The following is a 22,672-nucleotide window of genomic DNA, read 5'->3' as shown; positions in this document are numbered from 1 at the left end:
CAGCTGCTGAACGTGCCCTTTTTTTTGACTCTGTGTGATACAGTGAAGTTCCAGGTACCTGTTTGGGGTCATACTTGGGGCATTTTGAAACGATCCTTCAGTCAGGAAGCAGAACTGAGCCCTTTTTCATGGGGTGTGCCACGTCACTTGTGCACAAAAACCTAAAGGTGGTGCTAATTTTTAGCCTTCCTTTGATCTATTTATGCTTGTCTTTGAAACACCACTTAAGTTGATTTCTGGGGAGAAAAGAAAACACGCTTAAAAATTGTAATCTTTAAAAACCCTTGGGAAAGCACTGACATTAAATTTGGTGGTGTTGTGCATTTCTAGTGGCATATGTTGACATGGAAATTGTTGAATATATGGGAAGTGTTTTGTTTTAACTTTATGGAGCCTTTTAATACGAACTGGAACAGAAGTGTTGACTAGAAAAGCTGTGGGCTGGAAGAAAGCTGGCTGATACATTTATTAGCACCTGTTTCAGGGTGCAGGCAGATACAGTCAATTTTTTCATTAATACTGACACCTGATTTCACTTTTGTGAAAGAACGTAGAGTTACTACTTACTCATTGTGTCACTCAAGTAGTTTTTTAAATAAAGTGTAAACTAAAATAGGATAGTCTGAATAATGAGACCTACTCTGATTTTGTAGATGAGTCAGCCAGATGTTCTGATCCAGGTGCTTGAGATCTTGAAGAACAGTGGTGAGTTTTAGTTGCATCTCATTTCTATTTAATATTCCATCTGCTGCTTAGAGGGTTTTATGCTTCATTTTTTTGTAAACTTAAAAAGATGGATCAGTTTTCAAGCAAAGTGTCTGAGCTAGTTTTATGAATGTGATTTTTATTAATACCAGTGCTTGTGTGACTGAGGGATGAGAAGCTGCAGCAAGAGAATGGCAGCCCAGTTAGTGCAGTTCAGGTTGCCAGAAGTTATGGCAATAGTGTTAAATTCCAGATAAAAAACTTCTTGTAGAAGAAATTCTAAGCAGTAAACTCCAAAGCTGCTTTCCACTCATGAACATGAGTGAGAATTTTTACAAGCCTTCTGGAACTTGTAACCTCATTGTTCTGTCAGGAACACAGCCTGGCTCTTTGATTCTGGTGGTGAGCATCAGCAGTGACCAGAAAATATTGCTTGCTGGTGAGCTATGCAGCACTTCTGAGAAATCGTGGTAGAACTATGATAGTTTTAAAAACAGAATTGGGAAAACTGTAAAAAAACTTTGAAACAGAGAGTTGTTTTTTTCTCCTTGCTTAGCTGTCTACTCGGATGTGGAGTCGGATTTCCATGCCAAAGTTCCTGTTGTCTTTTGCAAAGATGTTAAAAGGTACTGTCACTGCAGAGGGGGGTGAGGGAGATACCAGGCTCTGCTCTGCTCCTCGCAGCAGCTCTTGCCTGCACTGCTGACAAGTGTTGCTGTAACACTGAGCTAACAGTCCTCTTAGAAGGGAATTGCTCATACATGGAAGTGTAATCTAGAAAGAAAGCTACCTTTGTTTTTGTGCTCCATAAAACTCATTAGTTGTAGGAGTCTGAAAATATGTGTTCTACTTCGAGTTAACTGGGGGAAAAGTGGAATGGTTTTCAGTTGTTATTTAAAATCACTGCCAGCGGTTTGAGCCAAGGCTTTAAAAGCATTTTATAAGATCCACATTGCCAGAAAGGACACATCATCTGACAGTTTCAGTAAATTCCTAAGAAGCAGCAACCTCCAAAATGAAACAGGATTGCTTGACTGGCTGGAAGTAAGGATTGAAACTCTGGGCGAGTAAATGCAACAAGGGTGGATATATCTTTTCCTGTGTTTGTAAGAGGATAGAAATAATTATTCTGAGAAGCAAAAAGAAAGTTTTTAGAGAGCTGTTTAGTGAACTTAACCAACTCTTAATATGCCACAAGTCTGGAGTATTAATTTATTTATTTGTTTCAGTGTTTGGAATGTAGACAATATACTTGGAGGTTGAATCGTGGAAGATAGCACAGTTAAGTAATGGCAGAACTTAGAACAAATCCTTATTGCTGTTTTATATTTTTAGCTGTCACGAACTTCTGTAAGTTCTAGATGAGTTAACAGTAAAGAAAACGTAATTATATTCTGTAGCTTTTGTTTCAGAAATTCAGGTTCTATTTACATAGGGAGACGCTGACTCCTGTTTTTGTTATGGTGGGTGTGATGTCCCACCTTCCCCCAGTCATCATCTGTATCCACAGAGTGATAACCCTTTACCTGTTTCATGTTTATAATTGCAGTGGTTTGACGTGTAAAGTCAGTGCTAGGAATGACGTGGCTTGCCTTACAACTGACCTGCTGGCTGCTCTTGGAAAACTGGAGCCCGTCCTTATCCCCTTGGTTTTGGCTTTCCGCTACTGGGCTAGAGTAAGTCATTGAATTATCCCCAGTGCTTCTGATGGTCATTTCTTCTCTCGAGTGTAACTTAAGGCTCTGTATGAACTCCTGTAGTTTGTATTTTGTCTGTGTGTGTCGTGGCATGGTGACTGCAGTTCCTGAGAGACAGGATTTGCTGTTTCACTCTGTTTCTCACATTTCTGTGGTATTTGTCCTTTTTATAACAGATCATAAATTAAAATGCTGGTGTTACATCAGAGAAGTAATTATTTATTCTCTTGCAGCTCTGCCACATTGACTGTCAGGCTGAAGGTGGCATTCCCTCATATTCCTTTGCCTTAATGGTGATATTTTTTCTTCAACAAAGAAAACCACGTATTTTACCATCCTATTTGGGCAATTGGGTAAGTGATTTGGTGATATAGGAACCTTATTGTTAAATTGTTGACATCATCTCTGTGCTCTGCAAGCTCGTAAAATGTGCAGAATTTGATTGCCAAAGAAAATTGTAAATTAAATGCGTTGGTAATTAATCGTCACAGAGATGATGCTTGATGATTCTGAAGACTTTTTTAAAATGGCAGTTGCTGTAGCCCCTACAATTGTGTCATGCTGTGTTTTAGACAAAAAGCAATTATTTTCTTCTTTAGTTCTCTGAATATATTCCTCTGACACCAGCTACTCTTGAAGAATATAAATACCATAATTATCAGTGTTACCTTTGGTGAAAACATTTGGTTGTATGTATTGCATACAGTCTTGTACTTTAATTATTGTTAGATTGAAGGGTTTGATTCCAAGAGGCCAGATGACCACCAGCTGAAGGGTGTGGAAGATGATGAGTTCGTCAGGTGGGAGTACAAACCCCCAACAAACGGTGCAGCAAAAAACTCGGTGGGAGCAGAAAGTAAAGCTAAAGTTGAACAACAAAAAGGTGGTGGCAAGAAGGCAGCAAGCTCAGAAGTGGACAACCAAAGTAATGGAAAGGAGAAACATGGGATTGTAAGTCATGGCTTTATTTCTTTGAAAACCATTTACTACCTCTTATCCCTGTTTTTTCATCTCTAAACATAAAGTGGAACCAGTCTTCTTATTGAAGCTGAGCATTCTTGTCCATGTTTTTCAGTCTCTCTTAGCACTCAAAACCCCTCACCAAGTTTCCCTGGGGCAACTGTGGTTGGAACTGTTGAAGTTTTACACACTGGAATTCGCTTTGGAGGAATATGTCATCAGCATACGGGTACAGGAGCTCTTAACCAGAGAGAATAAAAACTGGCCGAAAAGGCGAATAGCCATCGAAGGTAGGACCATCTTTTCTACTACTGTTCTCACCCTGAATTATCTTCTGTGTTTACCTGACACTTACCAGTCTGTTTCAAGAAGTCTGGAGAATAAGGTTATTTTTAATTTATATTTTGTCAGTTATTTAGTCTGTTTAAAGACAAGTTTTCCCTGTTTCAAAAAGCAGGGCAAGTCACAGAGCCATGCATGGCATTCTGAATTGGCCTTAAGGATAGAGAAATTGGGTATTTGAGGAAGGTTAAGAAACCATGTAAGGTGATAACTTTTATAAAAGCATAAATAATGACTTTTGAACACTTTCTAGAGATGTTGCTGAAGTGGCTTATCTGTAACACTTGAGGAGATGGAGAGGACAAAGAGAATCAGACAGACAGAGAATGAGGTGCTAAAGGTGCATTGAAGGATGAGTCAATAAGGTACAAGAAGAGTGAGAAGGAAAAGTAAAACAGACAAAACAAGCTTGTTTAATTTCCTCTCCTAATTCTTTTCTTCACTTTTAGTTAGAGTTTAGTAAAATTAGAGTAGTGTTTGTTCAACATGTGTTGGATGTGTGGGATTTAAATGACAGGAAATCCTTTCAAAAAACCCCAGATTACGTTCTGGTTCTGACACTTGCTGTTGATTGGTCTCTTTGTGTTGTTTTTGTTTGTTTTATGGTTTTTAATCTTTCATTTTTGACTTTTGAATGTTAAGTTTGTAGTTGAAGTTATGAAGTAACAGAATCTCAGTTTGGTACTGTCTTCCCAGGCAGACTTATAGCAACTATGCAGGTGCTCTTTTTGCTTGGAAAACATGTTTGTTCTAGAAATCACTAGGAAGGACTGAGAATGAAACCTGGTGAGGTTGGTTCATGTAATCCTTATAACTTTAATATTACTCTTAGACAAATAATTTCTTAAGGGAAATGCAAATCCTGCTTCAGTGGAGGAAGAAAAGTTCTAGCAGGCCTATTTTTATTTGGCCTTCGTGTGTTCATTTTAATTTCTAGTTTAGAAATTGCTCATACTATAAGGGTACAATATATCCTGGGTTTTCTTTTTAAATAACATTATTTAGAATGGTTTACAACAGTCAGCCATTCATGGCTGCACGTGAGTGTGATTTGTATGGAAGGATTCTAAAACAAACTTGTGGGCCTCACATCCTCTTAAGTATATCCAAAACAGTTCTGGATCTCTGTTTAACTGCTATATAATAATTTAGGGATTTCAGCTGCTTTTGTGGAATGTAGAAGTTAAAGATTACTAATGAAAATTTTCTGTTTTGTTTTCTTCCTAGATCCTTTTGCACTTAAGAGGAATGTTGCACGAAGTCTAAATAGCCAGATGGTATTTGAGTACATCCTGGAGAGATTTAGGACAGCATATAAATATTTTGCGTGTCCACAAAGTAAAGATGGGATTAAATCCAAGCCAGATACCAAGAAAAAAGAAAAAGGGAAAATTAATAATAAGAAATCCACGAGATCTGAAGAGCCCGTAGCAAACTGTTGCCTTCCACAAGAGGAAAATGTTGTAGATAAACAAAATATAGAAAGTGGATGTAACGTACCAGAGAATGAACTTGAATGTAATCAAGTGGGTGAAGCTGTAGCCAAAAGTTGTACTTCCAAGGACGTGGACTCTTTGCTCCTTCCAGCATTGGACTCCAGTTACGATGAAGACAAAGAAGAAGCTTTATCCCTCATTTCTAACGAGTGCTGTGAATTAAAGCAAAAATCACCACAGGAGAGGGACGACTTAGAAATCTCAGTTTGCGTGACTGAAGGTGAGCTCAGCCCCCACTGTAACTGCAGGGAACATCAGCCTGAGGACACCAACTCGAGCAATGACTTCTCTGACGCCGAGAGCAGGCCGAGCTCGGGCGCGGAGGCGTCGGCGCAGCCCACGTGCACTGGCACACCAGCTACCTCGCCCCTCTGCGCCGCAGGGGGGGAACCCCGCGATCTCAAAGATGAAGGCAGACTCTCCCCAGAGGAAATGCATTACGTGTTCGATAAGTTGATTTTTACTTCGGGAAAGGTGAGCGCTGCTGGCCCTGGGGCAGGGGGTGGGGCTCTGGAATCACTCTGACTGTGGGCAGAGGGTCGGCAGGGAGGTTCTTCCACCCTGTGTTGGGAATGGCCCTTGGAGAGAACCTGTTATTCAGGACTGCAGGACACCAACCTGTGCCCCATTTGGAATAGATGGTGTGTTGCCCCTTCTTATGCAAAGCTTTTTGGTTTACACACACACACACACACACAGATCCTGGGCTTTATTTTTTGTTTGTTTTGTGGGTTATTTTTCCTTTTCCTTTCCTACTTACTTGCAGAATTTCCAGGTGCTTTTAGGCACTTTGAGATCTAAATGCAGCCTACTGAGATGTGCTGTGTTCTTTTCAGAGGCTCTGTTGTTGTTCATATGTTAAATGTTCTCGGTTATTTGGAATTGTTAGGTCTGCTGAACTATCTTCGAAGTAAAAAATTGCATTTGTGTGCTTCTTTTTTCCCCCCAAAAGCCACCAACTATAGTATGCAGCATCTGCAAACGGGATGGACATTCCAAAAATGACTGCCCAGAGGATTTCAAGAAAATTGATCTAAAACCACTACCACCAATGACAGACAGATTTCGGGAAATACTTGACATAGTGTGTAAAAGATGTTTTGGTAAGTTCAGGAAGTGTTTGTACTCCCCTGTATGCTGTGATCTGTAACCTGGAAAAATTAAAAACTGTATGGCTTAATTACTTACTTACAATTACTTATAATTCAGGAGGGAGAAGCTCTTCCAGGTGCCCTAGGCTGCAAATTGATCAGTATTTTAATTTTCACATAATTCCTGGTTGTGATAACCTTGTAACAGATTTGAAAAACTAACATTTTGTGGGATTTTTCACAGGGTCTGTAAAAGTTACTGATTTTTGTGCTTGTTCCGATCTGTGGTGTCTTTTGGGAAAAGGCCCTTTTGGGTACTGTGGTGGTTGGCTGGATACCAAGTGCCCACCAGGCCACTCTGTGTTTGAATAACTGCAGTAAAATCAGATGTCTTGAAATAGAACCCTGAAGACTCTAACGATAGAAAAAGAAAAATGCACATTTAAGCAAATCTAACATAACAGAAAAAAATCCCAATCTTTTAATTAGCTGAAAAAGATTGTAGAGGTAGTTGAGTTTCACATCTGACTGTGTTTTAACTTGTCTTTACTTAGATGAATTATCCCCTCCTTTATCTGAGCAACAGAACAGAGAACAAATACTGGCAAGTTTGGAACGATTCATTCGAAAAGAGTACAATGGTATGTAAGAGGAGGTGGGGATTCTCGGTGATGCTTTCTTCAGTCATGGTGTCCAGAGCATGAAGATGTGATTGGTCTCCTTTTATTTTCCTTGCTTTAAGCAGTGGCACCTCTTTTCCCTCTGTATGGAAAGCTGTCTTGTAGACTTCACACTGAACATCCCTTCACGCTGTTCCATGGAAATGTCCCCAGAGTGGAGGAGGAGCTGCCAGAGTAGTAGAGTAGACACAGGACTGGTGCAGTCAGGACAGAAAGAAAGTTTGGTTGGGTTTAGTGTTAGCTTTGGTTGTGGGCCAAGGGCTGTTGTTGTTTAGTCACCAGTGTTTAAGTGTCTTAGAACTTTCAGTGAGTTTATCTTCACGTTCCTTTTGTAAAACAGGCGAAGGTGTCTTGCTGCAGTGATGGCAGTCAAGGCACAGAGATGCAAAGTGATTTTTTTTGGGTTGTGTAAAACAGTGTTAGAGCCAGGTACCAAACCCAGGTGTCCTGAATTCCAGTCCAGGGAAGGCCATCCATTCTGTATATTTGGCCTGTCATCAAGAATTGTGAATTCCACCTCCATCCACTGGCTGGGCCTCCACTTACTGGCAGCAGCTGGGGATTGAGACCTCTTACAAAGCCTTGAAAGACTTAGAATTTCCAATTCTATTAAAGGTTAGGAAAAAAGCTGTGGATAGGTGTTAGATATATTTTCCTAGCAGTAGTTTCAGTTGAACAGAAGAATATATTCTTTACAGAAGGAATTCCTCTCAAATACATAATTTTCCTTTCCTTTACAAAACTGAAAAGACACTGCAATACTGTGTTGTAAGCAAAGCAATTGGGAAAGAATGTTCATAAAGTACAGTAATCTTACTGCTTGTATCTTCTTGGAGAGTATGTTATGATTACAAAACCTTACTCTTTGACCAAATCTACCTTGGCACAGGAAAAATATACAACGTAGAAGGAGGATGAGTGGAACTGGAAATTTTGTTTGGGTTGCCTGAAGAGTGGCTCTGTCTTATCTTTAGGGTGAAGCTGTACTGATGACTGGGTTTGCATATTATTTTGATTTATTTAAAACAGCAAAGTGCTGTCCCATACACTGCACCACCTTTAGAGGTGCCATTTAGTGATTATAGTAACTGTAATACACCTCAGTCATAAAAAATTACATGGGCTTTATCCTGCCTTACTTTCTGTAAATAATTTTTTAAGTATTATGGTTCCTCCTTTGTCAAAGCTGAAGTCTTTGAAGTGACATTGGAAGCTCTCTTGAAGCTCATTTTTAGGACCCCTTGCACATTGCAGTTAAGCAATGTTGCATAGTAAGCACTTAACCATTCAGCTGTGATGAAATTTACTTTTCTTTGTGTATTCTTTCGATTAGACAAAGCCAGGCTTTGCTTATTTGGCTCCTCAAAGAATGGATTTGGATTTCGGGACAGTGACCTCGACATCTGCATGACACTGGAAGGCCATGAAAATGCAGAGGTGAGAGTTTTGAAACTGATGAAATCTGCTATTTTAAAATCAAGAATTCTTTAAGATTTTTTTAATTCGGTTAAGATTTCTATCCACAGAAAAGGTAGGATTTGCAGGGAGCACATTGCCTTGTTGCACTCTGCACAACTGAAGCAAGATAAAGCCTATTTTACTTTAAAGCCTTATAGACACTGCAGATCTCCCCACAGAGCACACAGTCACCAGTTTATTTAAATCCATGTGCTTGCTTATTGCCAGTACATGGACTTCTCCTCTATGAAATATATGTGATAATAAACGTGCTTATTGGAATAAAATCCGTGTTTTAATCTCTGAAGCTGTGATATTTCTTTTTCCTAGAAGTTAAACTGTAAAGAAATAATAGAAGGTTTGGCAAAAGTTCTTAAGAAGCATCCAGGTAGGTGCTTTAAAATACCATTTGTTTTGTAGTCAGATTTACTATAAATGTAGTAAATGGAAGCGTTTTATGTACTAAAGTGTTGCTTCCCCAGGTCTGAGGAACATCTTGCCTATAACAACAGCCAAAGTGCCTATAGTGAAGTTTGAACACAGACGGAGTGGCTTAGAGGGAGATATCAGTTTATACAATACACTGGTGAGCATCTGCTTGGCTGTATGTTCAGAGAAAGCTTTTTCATCCTTTCTGCCTCACTCAAGTAATCATTTGAGGGAATAATTTTGAAATCAGAATGAAAATGCTTTTGTGTGTTTGGGTTTTTTTCCCTGCCTTATTTAAAGCCAGTGGCTCACACCCTCAGCCCAGCTGAGTATGCCCTGGTGGCAGAGCAGGTCATGGCACACAAAGCCTTTTCCTGTGGATGCTTCTGAAAGCTGTTAGTGCCACATCCCCCAGGGCCTGTCTGCCAGCAGCAATAGTGCAGCCCATTCCAGCTTTCCCCCAGCACAGCACAATGGCTCCCATTCCCACCTGTTTGATTTTACTTCTCCTTCTTGCAGGCGCAGCATAACACCAGGATGCTGGCTACGTATGCAGCTATTGACCCTAGAGTGCAATATCTGGGCTACACAATGAAAGTGTTTGCAAAGGTAATAGGAAAAGCAAGTACTTATTTGTGCAACACGGGTTTTGCTGCTACTGAGTTTGCCTTTTACTAATATCAACTGGAAAGGAGACAATAGAGTGCTGTGCCCATATCTGGGGAAAGCCCAGGGATTGCTGCAGTTTCTTCTGGGGTATTTGTCTTGTTTTGCTTGATGTAAAAGTCAGGAGTAGGTGGATAAGGGGTGATGCATGCCTGGGACATACACCTGACTTTAGGAGTTCAGAAATAATCAAATACCAAATCTGCTGCATCTTTTGTTATGATGTTCTAATTGAAACTTGGTGTCGCTTTTTATTCAAGCTGCACTATTAAATATCCTCCCCAGTTACATCCAAAGAAAACTTAGTGAAACTGGGGCAGATCTAAAATGGCTTATGGAGAGTGCTTCATGCTACCAGAAGTTCATGTAATAAAATACATCAAGATGAATAAAGTAACTTTGTGCCAGAATGCAGTGGACATGTTCATTATTCTGTCCCCAAGACTAGGAATGATTGTTGTCTTGGGGTGGTCACAATAATGCACAATATTGCCATGTCTCTTCTGTGTCTGGATTGAAAGTGCCTTGTGTTGATAATAATGAATCTTACCTTTTTTTGGTAGCCTTGCATACTGTTGTGTACATTCTAGAAATTGTAGATCAAATTAAAATTAAAGATGAAATTTCCAAGCTGTGGGATGTACACTCCTGAATGTATATACAAAATGCTTCCTCCTCTGCTTGCACTGGCAGAAAAACCAGGAACAGCTGTCAGTGCCGCTGCTAATGTGAAAGTAATTTGTGAATCCCTGTTTTTTCCAGACCTGGGAGGTTAAAAATGTGTTGTTTGTTGTGACACAGGCTTGAAACAAAGGATATCTTAGATGCAGGTGCTGTGGAAAGGTTATACTGTAATAAGATCCTCAAGCATAGTAAGGTAATTCCCTGATCAGAGGCTCACAGAGTGGTTTGGGTTGGAAGGGACCTCAGAGCTCCTTTAGTTCGAAGTCCTGCCCTGGGCAGGGTTGTTTGGGCAGTCTAGACCATCCCTCATTCGGGATGTGTTATGTGCTTGCAAAATGCCACCTATTGCCTGAGTTGCCAGTACAACATGGAAATACTTGCCTATTAATTGATTGTTTTTATAAAAAAATGGGAGAGGGGAACCAAAGTGAGGAATCACAAAAACAGCTTGAGTAATGTGAGTTTAGGAAAATTAAATTTTATAATGTTGAAACCTGGGATTTCTGTTTTGGGGGTTTTGATATGTTTTTTTTTTTAATTTGGCACATTATAATTTTTTAAAAAATAATATTTTGGCCAAGAGAAGCTTTTCTGTTTTTACGTTAGTCACTTATGCTGTGGATTTGCCAGATGGCAGTTGACTCTAGAGAGCATTTATTTTTCAGGCTTCACAAACCAATTTTTTAGTTACGAGGTGAACGTATTCTCTGGTACTGGTGGGGTTTCTGTTTGCTCTGTGACAGAGCTGTTAGCCTGGAATAATAAACTGTGAATTGAGTGTTTGGTTTGAAATGTGTTTCTGCAGCGCTGCGATATCGGGGATGCGTCCCGTGGGAGCCTGTCCTCCTATGCCTACATCCTGATGGTGTTGTACTTCCTCCAGCAGAGGAACCCCCCAGTTATTCCAGTCCTGCAGGAGGTTGGTTTGCAGAATATGAGGCTGGGAAAATGGATGCACCTTTTCTTCAAGCCAAAGATGAGAAGTCTGGGCTTTTAGGATCGGGGTGGGGCTTTGAAGGAAATATGGGGCCCTTCAGATTAGCAGCTTCTGAACTCCCACTTGGTTTTAGTTGGTAAAACTTACTGAGAAAATTAGAACAAATTTGGGGATCTGTTGGGCCTGAGTTCTGCTGTTACATTTACTCTGGGATTTTAGTCTCCTGATGATATTTATATGCTGAACAGGATAGAAAAAAAATTGGCAGGTGGTATGGAGAGAAGGGAATTGTAATTGTGAGACTGCACCAGATGCTCTTGAAATGTGAGTCCAGCTCTTCAACCAGTTATTGTCAGAAGCATTATTTATTGCTCAACACTTTCTCTGTAAGAGAAAAAGTTTATTTTATTATTTGGTAAGGGGTTAAAAAAAAAGATAATTGACGCTTTGGTACATCTTTAAAACTAATATTTCATGTGTGCCAGGAAACTTTATTAAGAAAATAATGTGCTGTACCTCCATTGTAGGGGTGGAGAAAATAGAATTAGACAGCTCTCTGCCTCTTCCTGGAGACATGCTGGAACTCCCAAGCACGCCTGAAAATGATCCCTTTCTGACTTTTTTTGCTTTCTGTGCAAGAGGAAAATTGGCTTAAGCATTGCAGCTGAGACTCGTAGACTTTCTTGCTGATTCTTTAGTAGTGGTTGGGGGTTGTTATTTTATTGCTACCCTGAGAGTGCATTTAAATAACAGTGGAATTTCCCCTTGGCTGTGCTAAAGTCAAAATGTAATAGAAATCACATAAAGTCTCCTTAGAGACTCTGTGGGCAAGAGGGATGTTGGAATCTTGACAAGGTAATTCAGTCATGTTTCTTAGTTGCAAGGAACAAGTAAAAATTAAATATCCAAATAATTTGAGAGAGGTACAGCAGTGTAATGCAAAAAGACTTCTAAACTTTTTAGCAATGGGAAATTCTGTCTGTATAAGAAGCAACTGTTAAAATATTTATATTTTTGTGTTATTTTTAACAGCAAAACTGTAAGTGTTTTATGGTGACTTGGACTTAAGAGTAGTGACTGTGCCCTCTCTATTTTGGCAGATATTTGATGGCAAACAGATTCCACAGAGAATGGTGGATGGATGGAATGCTTTTTTCTTTGATGACATGGAAGAATTGGTAATACTTTAGTTCCAGAAGAGCCACTAAAAATTAAACCTTGTTTTTATGGGAAAGTAATAAATTTCAAGCAGTGTAATATATGAGTACTAAACTTCCATATCCATAATTAGAACATCCCAGATGAGTTCCCTTTTGCTGAAATGGCTGTCTGCTTTATCTTGGTTTAAGTAATTTCTAAATAGCATAAAGCAGGAAAAATACTTTTTTTTCTCAGAAACAGTCCAGGATTAGTCTTAACTGTAGTGATTTAACCTTTGTTTAACTAACTGAAACCAAACCATTCATGGTAGACGGACTGGTAATTAGAGAGACGTTGAGACAGACTCGTAATTAGACATTGCAGAAGTACTTCAGTCACTGTGGCTGCATGAGGTGTCTCCAATTGCAGAAGAAGCGCCTGCCTTCCCTTGGGAAGAACACTGAATCCCTTGGAGAGCTCTGGCTGGGACTGCTGAGGTTCTACACGGAGGAATTCGACTTCAAGGAGTACGTGATCAGCATCCGGCAGAAGAAGCTGCTGACGACGTTCGAGAAGCAGTGGACGTCCAAATGCATCGCCATCGAAGGTGCTGCTCTGCTGCACTGCCTTGCCCTTAGTGAGGGAGCAGGGAACTCTGGGGCTGGGGAATCTGCTGTCTGTGCACAGGATCTTTATGGGAGGAAGCTGCCAGCAGTGTTTTAAAAAAGTCCTGCGGCTCCCAAAATAAGATCAGATTCCTAACTTTCACTAAACGTCAGTGAATCACTCTTCTTGCTCTGTTATGGGTAGTCCCGTGTTTTCAGAACACTCAGCGTTGCTTTGCTATGGTCTGCTCTGTGAATGTATTCAGAGTGGAATTCTCTGCATTAAAACAAAACCAGATTGTTGCAGCATGTATTTTCCAACACTGATTTGGTGTTCTCCCTTCTCTGCACAGATCCTTTTGACTTGAATCACAATCTCGGTGCTGGAGTCTCTAGAAAAAGTAAGCCATTAATGTCTGCTAATGATTAATCTTCACTGAGTTGTGCCTTTTCTGTTGTTTTCTAATAACTTTGTCTTCCTTCAACAGTGACCAATTTCATAATGAAGGCATTTATCAATGGCAGAAAATTGTTTGGCACCCCATTCTACCCAGCTGTTGGAAGAGAAGCTGTAAGTTTTCAGAGTTTTTAGTGTGCTTTTTACTTTTCCTTTTCCACTGAATTGATGCACCCAAGGCAAATCTCTTGTATACATTTATCAATTTGGTATGCACAATATATGGAATTACACTGCATAAAATGTACAGCTTAGTGTTGGGCTCCTGCAGTATAAAATTCACAGGAGTAGTTGGATGGGTGACGGGTATTTTGGGGAACAGTAAACTTGATTTGGTTTTTATTTTTAATAAAACTTTTTGTGTGACGTTAAGTATTGCAGAAAACTGCAAAATTGGCTATAAAACCCAGAAACAGCTTTAGGAGCTTTACTAGCTGTTTGTGTAGCTAAAGCAAACACTCAAGAGATGTTATACTGTTTATTTTTCCCATTGGGGATGATAAGAGTTGCTGCTTAAGGAAGGAAAAGGATGAGGATTGACCATTTTATTACCAGTTGATCTTCAAAATTTGCACAGTTAGTCAGGGTCAGAAGTGTGTTCATGAAACATTATATTGGAGAAGGTGCTTCTCTGGATCCAGGGTCCAGTTGTTGAAGTGTAATCTGCAACTGTATTTTTTCTTAATATGAGCAAATCAGCTGCAATTAGTGTTTTTAACATCAACTTAGAAAGGTGTTTTCTAAAACAGTTAAGAGGATTTTCTCCCAGTGACTTTTAACTAGGCTTGTAATTCTAAAGGATCCTAAAAGTATTTTGAAAGCCTTTATTTGCCATCATCCTTCTCTGTCTTCTCTTTTCCATTTGCTTGCTTTATCTGTGTTTTCTTCTGAGTTTGTACCTCAGTCTTTCAGGCAATACTTTCACAATATTTCTATTTGCTCAGAGGCTGTAAATTGTGGCCTTTGTGCTGACACGGGGCGGAACTGCAGCTGTCCTGAGCACATTCCAGGGGAGGGGAGGGACACAGGTCAGTCTGCAGATGCTCCATCTGCTCCCCACCTGAGCTTTGTTCTGTCCAGGGAGATAGAATCGTGTCATTTGGGAAGGGACATTGGCTGCTCTGAAAAGAATTCAAGCAGTGACTCAGACACCAAAATAGCTCAAAGTTGCCCTCTGAGGAGCTCTGGGGAGGTGGGAGGTGAGCAGCAAGCTGGATGAGCTGTTCTGCAAATTCAGCCTCTGACCCTGAGACCAAACATCCATTTTTAGCCCAGGCTGCTCCGTGTCTCTGAAAAAGCTGCTATTATCTGGGGGAAGGAAAGCACCAGGTATAATCCAAGAAGTTGTAACATTTAGGGAACAACAGGAGATGAAAGCTGTCGCTTGTGCTTCTGTTTCTCAGTCTTGTCAGTGAATGGTTTATATATTTTATCTGTCTGATATGTGTTTTTATAGGAATACTTTTTTGACTCCAAAGTGCTGACAGATGGGGAATTGGCACCCAATGACAGATGTTGTCGTGTCTGTGGGAAAATTGGTCACTACATGAAAGACTGTCCAAAGAGGAGGAGGTGAGTAATATAGAAAGCTATCATAAAATCTTGGAGATTCAATCTGAAGAGATTTGGATATTTGAAGATTTAATGAAAGTGAAAAAAAAATTGCTGAATTGAAGAGAAAATCAAAGCTTCATATCTGATCCTCCATTTCCCACCTTTTCTTACAACAGTTTCTGATCATCTCTTTAAATCTTAGAATGCTTATGCAAGCACATACAGAGTAAAATCAAGTCTATAATATGGTAAAATGTAGTCAAGCTTAACTTAAAGTTTAGATCACTAAATAATCTTTCTATAGTGTAAACATTCAGATGGAGACCATATTACCTGGCTGCACAATTTGTCATGTATTCAAATGGATTTCCTGTAGTGATCATGTTCAGAAGACAGTGTTGCATTTGAATTGTTCTGTAGATCTGATAACAAGATCTACAAGGCAGGTAAAAGTTCATTTATTCAGCTCCAGGAATAGTTAAAATGTGCAGACTTAAGGTGCTGTAACATCGTATCGGTGCCGGTCATGTGGAGATCTCGCACTTGTACATTAATTTAATTCGTTAAATTTGGATCCAGAACTCCTCCAAAAAGAGTCCCCAGTACCTGCAGGTCAGGATCTCCAGAGAGAGTTTAGCAGGGATTGACAGGGAATGTGCCCTCCTCTCATTTTTACAGCTTTGCATTTTTAATGATCAATTCAGTGTCGGTTGTCTGACTCTTCCTAAAACCTGTTGAAGCCCTTAGAATGCAGATTACAGTCTGGGCTTTTTTCACCTGCTCCTTATTGTCAGTTGTGTGCTCCATCATTCCTTAAAGGATTCTTGGTCTCTTCCTGCCACAAAGTCCTTATTTTACAGCCTCTTAATCAGTCATCAGAGTTCAAGATAACATGAACGTGGACTGGAACCCTGAGGTCACAGGTGGACTATTTCTTTCAGCTGCTCTCTGAACAAGCACTAGCACATTGAATTGCATCATTTTTTTCCCTGCATCTGTTGTCAGGGAAAGGAGTTGGGATCTGCTCTTCACACAAACTGCTACTCTAGCAGATTCCGAAGATATTTGTGTTCTGGGACAGCTGTTGGTTGTGTAACCATTTCCTTTGAACACTCCAATGTAACAGCTCCTCAGGGCTTTGGGTCGGTGTGTGTGGTTTGGTGATATTGCTCCCAAAAATTCTTCTTCAGGTTGAAGAAAAAGGAGAATGAGAAAGATGATGAAAAAGAAGTGAAAGAAGATGACAGAGAAACAAGAGAGAAAAGGTGTTTCATCTGTGGGGATGTGGGGCATGTTAGGAGAGACTGTCCTGAATTCAAACAGACCCGTCAGAGAAATAACAGCGTGCCAGGTAAGTTAGTTTGTGTTTTCAGTCGAATTTGAAAGTTCTGAGGTTCCTTTTCTCTACATTTTTGTACAGACCTGGTAATTAACCTAAAAAAAAAAATCTTTCAGCTAATGTTTTCAGTCATTGCTTTTGGTTTAAGTGTTACTTTTCTTCAAGGGGAGTAATGTCTCCTGAAGTACAGCCTTTGCATGGGTGGTAAAACTGTACTCAGCAGTAAGTACAGTGGACTTCAGGGTATGACATTACCTGTCTGCCACTCACACTGGGTGCATTTAGAAGTGGTAATAATAATAATTAAATGCATTTCCTCTTCCAAATGTTTCTCAAATGTTAGCTAACCCTCCACCATCTGTGAGAGGTAAGTAAATGTATTTTCACCAAAAATCACCATAAAAGTGTACAGATGAATTAGGAGGGTAGATCCAGCTTTGCAGGTCCTGATAGTACTTAGAGACTTAGTATTTAGTCTAATTGCAGACCTATTCAACTTAGGCTCTTAGGTGGCTGTGCTACTTGAGAAAGTAGAGGAAGCACTCAGAAATGAACTTCAGAGGGAACCTGGCTTCTTTTCTCTGTTCTGTTATCCTTTACTCTTTTATTTTCCTTTACTTTCTTTGCCCAGAAGTTTCTGCTGTTGCTATTTAAAATGCCACTGCTTACAGTAGTAGTGTGGAAACCCACCTGATAGCAAAGTGAGCCTTTTCGTGCTAGAATTTGTTTTACTCAGAAATAGATTTTGTATTTAGGTGCCGTACCTGTTAATGTTGTCTGTTGCCAGCAGAGGGACAGGTGTTCACTTAAAGGAGAGGTTAAAGTGATTTACTTCCTCTATCACACGAGTTACTGCTGCCGCCCAGTTCTGTTCATTCTGTGTCACCTGTCAGCTGGGGTTTGCACTGACACTTGTGTTCCCTGCTCAGGCACGCAGCTGGTCCGGAGCATGGTGAATTCCCAGCTGGTGGCCGTGAGCCAGCAGCAGGTGGAGCGGCCCCTGCGCACCAGACAGTCCTCGGAATGTGTAAGTTCAGGGACCTGGGGGTTGGAGTGGGCTGGAGCAAACCAGCCATGCTGGGAGCAGCTTGAGGTGTGTTTCCTGGGATTCTGGCCTTTCCAATGACAGCATTGCACTCTGCCACTTCAGGAAACTTGGATTTGTAACAGTGGCTCTTGGAGAGCATTTATGGCTTTTCAGTGTGGAAACCTCAAAGTCAAATTTCATGTGAGATACCTAACATCAGGTTATGAAGGTTGAAATTGGGTTTTGGGAAGGCTGCATTTCTTGTTTAACAGATTTTAAAAAAAAATGAAAGAAATGGTAGGAGCTTTGGAATTACTTAAAAAACTGTGTAGTAATAAGAACCAGTCTATTTAGAAATAAGGTAATCAGTTAATGAGATTCTGAGTTGTAGTAAATAAGTAGGGTGGGGAAGACACTGATTAAAAATCAGGAACAGATGTGTGAGTAGTCGAATGACGAGCTTGGGGCTGATGTTTGCTCACAATGATGTTTCTGATGGTGGGATGTGCCACATTAGCAAATCAAATTGTCTGTTGGTGAAAGTCAGTGTCAGTGGAACTGCACTTACTGAAACCAGCAGGAACTTGGGTGCAGTGTTTGGGGTGTTGCTGGGGAGGGCTTTTCCTTTTTTATGAATATTCTAAAAGAGTGGGTGCTTATTAAAAACCACCATTAAATAAGTAGTGAACTAATCAGAAATACATTTTTTTTTCCCCTCCAGTCTGATTCTCATCAATCATCTTACTCTCCACAACCTCAGCAGTTTACCCAGAACTCCTCTCAGCCAGCCTCCATTAACCAGACTCAACCACAACCAATATCCCAGTCTAAGCACGTTCCACAGCCACAGCAGGGTGCTCAGCCACCCCATCAGGTCCAGCTGCCTTTGTTTAACTTTCCCCAATCTCCCCCAGGTCAGTATTCCACCTTGCATAACCTGGGACTGCTTCAGATGCACCATCACCAAATTCAGCTTCCCAACACTTCTTGGCCCATTCACGGGCCCGTTATTCACTCAGCCCCGGGTAACCCTCCTCATTCGACCAATGTCCCGTTTTCGATGAGATCTGGCAGCAGCAGCACCACCAACAACCAGAGCAGTGTAAGCTTGAATGATCCCAGTATCATCTTTGCACAGCCTGCTGCCAGGCCCATGGGAATCCCCAGCACTTCTCATGAGGGACACTGGCACAATCCTGTGACTCCAAACTCACTGGTGAACAATGGCACTGTGGGGAACTCAGGTAACTCTTCTCTGTTGTATCAAACCCCTCTCACTTTGTGTACCAGCATTAGGTGTTACAGGAACAGCTAACTCTTGCAACTTCTTTTAAATATGATGCTTAAGAAACTAAACCTTCAGTGTCTTAACATTTTCATAGGAAAAAAGAAAAATTAGGCAGGTTCTGTAACTGTGACTTTCAAGCATTGGTCCTGTCGGCCCTTATGGCTGTGCAACAATGAGAAATCTGCATTCAACTGAGAAATGGCCTAATCCCTGTTTGAGTCTAAAGCACATTGCTGTGGATATGCTGATAAATGGTGGTTTTGTGGTATTACAGAATCATAGAAACATTGAGGTTGGACAAGCCCCCCAGGATCAGTATGTTGTTACATTGTTTATTAGATAAATGCTGAGATGGCAACCAGAACTTAGAGACTGGCAGGATTAGAGCTGTGCAGGTTGAATGTTGCCTCCTTGCATTGAGGACAGTGTCACACCATCTTATCCATTCTTTGTTCCTGGAGTTTATCCTGCCAAATTCAACTTCCATATGGTAAAATACATTTTCCTGCAACAAGTGGGCAACAGCCTCTCACCTCATAGCAGAGCCAAGTGTGTTTGAGGCTGAGAAAAAGCAGTATATGATAATTACAGCCTGTTCAGTTTTCTCTGCAACATGAACTGTGGCAGCCCCTAAATGTTAACTGCTATTTGTAAATCATGGGAATGGGCTCCTGATTTATTCTGAGTGTGTAATTCTTCCTGTGTTTAAAAAAAACACATCCCTCATACAACATAATGAGGCAGTTCTTCACAAGGTGGAAGTTCTGAGTCTTCTGCCAGCCCTTCTCTGCACTAGGAGGGCGATTAACAGCAACAGGAGATTTTCAGCTGAGTTAACAGTGTGAGGAGTAATTCACCAATGAGTTTCAAATACATGTTAAGGTGCAGGAGATACATGATTTTCTATTCAAAACTTTGTGGGGAATGTGTTTTAGAGGATACAGAAACTGCTCCCCCTGTGTTTTCTGTGTTCCAGTGTGCTGTGTCCCTCCCTCTCCATTTCTGATCTTAGTTCTCTGTCCAGGCCTGTCTGTCCCCTTCTGCATGTCCACCCCAGCACTGACTTTTCCTCAGGCAGCTCCATCCAATCCAGGTCTCCTTGCCTTCTTTCAGACAAGCTCCACAAATTCTATTTCCTTCTCCATTCTCCAGTTTTCTTATGCTGTCAGTCACGGTATTTTTTTTCCCATCCCTCATCTTCCCCCTATATCCAACCTCATCACCCTCCTTTTCCCAGTCACAGTATTTCTCCTCCTTGTATTTAATCAGTTTTATTTCTTTTTTGGCTTAGCTGCCCCTCAGCTGAGGTCACTGGGTGGATGCCCAGTAGAGATGAGCTGTCTCCTCTCTCTCTGGGTTGGTTTCTTACTTGTCTGGGGACAATTTAAGAACAGTAAGTTTTTGGAAACTTGGTCTTGGCTCACATAACCTTGAGTTGGAAGGAGCTGCTTAAATTTTGTTTTCAGTAGACAACTGATAAGAGGTAGGATCATTAGAAGTTTCAAACACAACTTTTTTTCATGCATACTCCAGGGCTACACCTCATGTTGTGTGTCCTGCCTCCTTGAATGCTTGATTTCTCATCCTTAATGTTGCAGTGATGCTGGAATTTTAAACGGAATAGCTTACAAACTTTGGAAATAAGCACACAAATTATATTTTTAAAAATCAATTTTAATATTTTTAAGAATCAATTTTTAATTGGTCTGATGATCTAGATAGCAAGTTTCTTAAGCATATAGGTATTAGTGGAATTCCAGTGTACTACTGAGAATTATTTCTTGCAGTAGGATAATTAATAGCTTTCATGTCAGTGGATGCTTGTGTGGGATCAGACAGTAGTAACATTGTTCAGACCTTGTATATCATCATGAGAATGACATAGGAATAATGAAATCGTAGGTCTTGATTTTAATACTGATTCATCCTCTCTCTTCTTCCCCAATAAATTCTATTATAGCAAATTAAGAAGTAATTTAGTTGGTAATTTTTATTGCTGTATATTTAAAAACAAAGTAGGACATCAGACTAATCCCATTAAGTCCCCTCTACAAACTGTTATTTTAAGATGTAAATTGTATTTGTGACTTACTGTTTAATTCTTTCAACTTGCAATGTGCTTTTCCCTTTCGATTGAAAAATAGATCAGGGTTTCCAAGGACAGTTTGGTAAAATGAACCCTCCTTCTGTCCCTTGGGACCATGGGACCCCTACCCATTTTCCTCTCCTCCGAGGAGCGTGGCCTTACAATATGCCTCAGAACTACATGCAGCAGGGAAATGCCAGCTACCCACCGAACAAACCTTTCTACCCTCAAGGTACTAGAACTAGTTTGTGCATCCCCAGCTCATGCAACGTGTCTCTGTGCTGTCCCCGAGGCTTTCAGAGCCCAGCAATCACGTGTCACCCGCCAGGCTCCCTGGAACCCTAATGAATCCTACAGTGCAATCAGCCTCCTCCAGGGATGGATGGATGGATGGAGGGATGCAAATCCTTGTGGGAGGGAAGGGGTTAAATCAAATTCTGCAATCTGAGCCAGTTGCAGTCTGGTGCACTTCTGGCCTCTTCTTCCTTTGCTGCTATCTCACTGCAGAGCCACCTCTGCCTCAACAGATGATTGCCAAGATGATTGGCCCCTGAGCATGTTAAAAATATGAAGAAATTTCATCTGTCCTAATTAATTTGATTTGGCTTTTGTGCCTTGCTTTGTGGAATGACTTATCTAGATAAAAACTTGCAAGACCATAGAACAATTTGAGGTTGGAAGGGGCTTCTGGAGGTTACCTAGTGCAGCCCAGGTGCTGTCAGAGTTAGGTCAGGTTCAGTCAGTCAGGGTACTCCGAAGGAGTGACTTTATCTCAGCTCTGTCTGATGCCAGTGAAAGTCAGAGCTGTTCACCAGCTGGCAGGATTGGGAAGGGCTGTAGGAAAAAGACCTCCCCTACAAGAGAAATGATGCCCAAATTTGCCTTGGAGGATTTGCAGTGACATGTTGCTGGGTCACCTGGTGTAAAATGAGATACCGGTGCAAATCCTTTTTGGAAATCTAATCTGCTGACTGTAGCAGGGTTTCCAAGTGAAACTTAAATTTATCTGATTTATCAAACCCCTAAATTTATCCTGAAGTTATTTCTCTTAAATATATGAAGTAATGCAGCAAGATGATGTATTGGTAATTCTTAGGGAATTTTGGAGATAGGATTAAAGTAATACTGCATTGTCCCATTAAATGGGTTAGTTGTACAGATAGCATTTGTGTCAGTCTAGTAAATGGCTTTATTTCTAGGTTAGATTAGTACACTGAATGTAGCCAAGCACTGTTACATGTTGGATTTGCTGAAGTAACTGTGATCCATTTTCTTTTAGCTGGTCCACTGATGCAGAGTAACCAGCGTTTCCCGCTTCTGTCTCAAGGACACCCACACTTGAATCTGAATTACATTCAACAGAAAAAGTGAAAGTCAATGGGATGGGGGGGGGGGGGGGGGAGGAAGAAATTCAGGTTCTGATTTAAAATCTTAATGCAACATGTTTAGATACAAGATTATTTAAGACTGTTTTTAAACTGTATCATTTGTACATAGATATGAACTATAGTTTTTACTAGTATCACAAAACTGAGTGATACAAATTTCATCTATTTTATTACCCTATTTTTAAGGGGAATTGTGTTTTGTTTTATCTTGATAAACTGTAAAGAGAGAGAATTTTTAAAATTAAGTTCTTTATTTTCTATTAGCTGTATTCATACTTTGGTTGCTTCAGACTTTATATATATTGTTCTAAAAAAAAATAAAATTAGAAGGGGATTTCATGTGTTTAAAAATTTGTCACTTCTATTCTTTACAGAACTATGTAGTGCCAAAAAAACTTTTTAAAAGAAAAATAAAACTGCAAAAAAAGGACATAAAACTTTTTCCTCTTTCCCTATTTGTATGCATGCTTGCTTTAAGTGGAATTAAGAAACTAGAATAACAAAAATGGCTTAAATTTAAAGATCTTAAAAAGATGAGCATCTTAAACAAGTCATACAAGCAGTAAGCCTGTTTTTGTCCATGCTGGAGTTGTTCCATGTGGTGTTCACAGCCACTGTGTGTGTCTTGGAAATTCCTGAGGGA

The 22,672-nt window shown here is 40.3% G+C and overlaps 1 protein-coding gene across 3 annotated transcripts in view; it reads left to right on the top strand.

The window, feature by feature from the left end:
• The window catches only part of TUT4 (terminal uridylyl transferase 4), a 41,027-nt gene extending 18,570 nt beyond the window's left edge, over positions 1–22,457 (top strand). The window contains exons 7-31 of one of the 3 annotated variants that reach the window (XM_027894456.1): positions 654–705; positions 1,262–1,331; positions 2,255–2,381; positions 2,636–2,755; positions 3,132–3,353; positions 3,478–3,652; positions 4,932–5,674; positions 6,153–6,303; positions 6,846–6,932; positions 8,305–8,408; positions 8,760–8,817; positions 8,912–9,015; positions 9,378–9,467; positions 11,014–11,127; positions 12,246–12,323; positions 12,715–12,892; positions 13,244–13,291; positions 13,379–13,461; positions 14,804–14,919; positions 15,206–15,343; positions 16,092–16,252; positions 17,170–17,267; positions 17,989–18,511; positions 20,700–20,873; positions 21,921–22,457. In XM_027894456.1, coding sequence (XP_027750257.1) covers positions 654–705; positions 1,262–1,331; positions 2,255–2,381; positions 2,636–2,755; positions 3,132–3,353; positions 3,478–3,652; positions 4,932–5,674; positions 6,153–6,303; positions 6,846–6,932; positions 8,305–8,408; positions 8,760–8,817; positions 8,912–9,015; positions 9,378–9,467; positions 11,014–11,127; positions 12,246–12,323; positions 12,715–12,892; positions 13,244–13,291; positions 13,379–13,461; positions 14,804–14,919; positions 15,206–15,343; positions 16,092–16,252; positions 17,170–17,267; positions 17,989–18,511; positions 20,700–20,873; positions 21,921–22,012 — 3,906 coding nt within the window. In that variant the 3' untranslated portion in view covers positions 22,013–22,457. The remainder of the gene's footprint in view (positions 1–653; positions 706–1,261; positions 1,332–2,254; positions 2,382–2,635; positions 2,756–3,131; positions 3,354–3,477; positions 3,653–4,931; positions 5,675–6,152; positions 6,304–6,845; positions 6,933–8,304; positions 8,409–8,759; positions 8,818–8,911; positions 9,016–9,377; positions 9,468–11,013; positions 11,128–12,245; positions 12,324–12,714; positions 12,893–13,243; positions 13,292–13,378; positions 13,462–14,803; positions 14,920–15,205; positions 15,344–16,091; positions 16,253–17,169; positions 17,268–17,988; positions 18,512–20,699; positions 20,874–21,920) is intronic. The other 2 variants (XM_027894441.1, XM_027894450.1) reach the window with 2 other exon arrangements.
• Positions 22,458–22,672: the final 215 nt, after the last annotated feature.

The sequence above is a fragment of the Empidonax traillii genome, unplaced genomic scaffold (genome assembly GCF_003031625.1).
Source record: "Empidonax traillii isolate 1590-97213 ecotype Southwest subspecies unplaced genomic scaffold, ASM303162v1 scaffold15:size5535645, whole genome shotgun sequence".
Classification (NCBI taxonomy): domain Eukaryota; kingdom Metazoa; phylum Chordata; class Aves; order Passeriformes; family Tyrannidae; genus Empidonax; species Empidonax traillii.
This window is presented reverse-complemented; position numbering and strand designations above follow the sequence as displayed.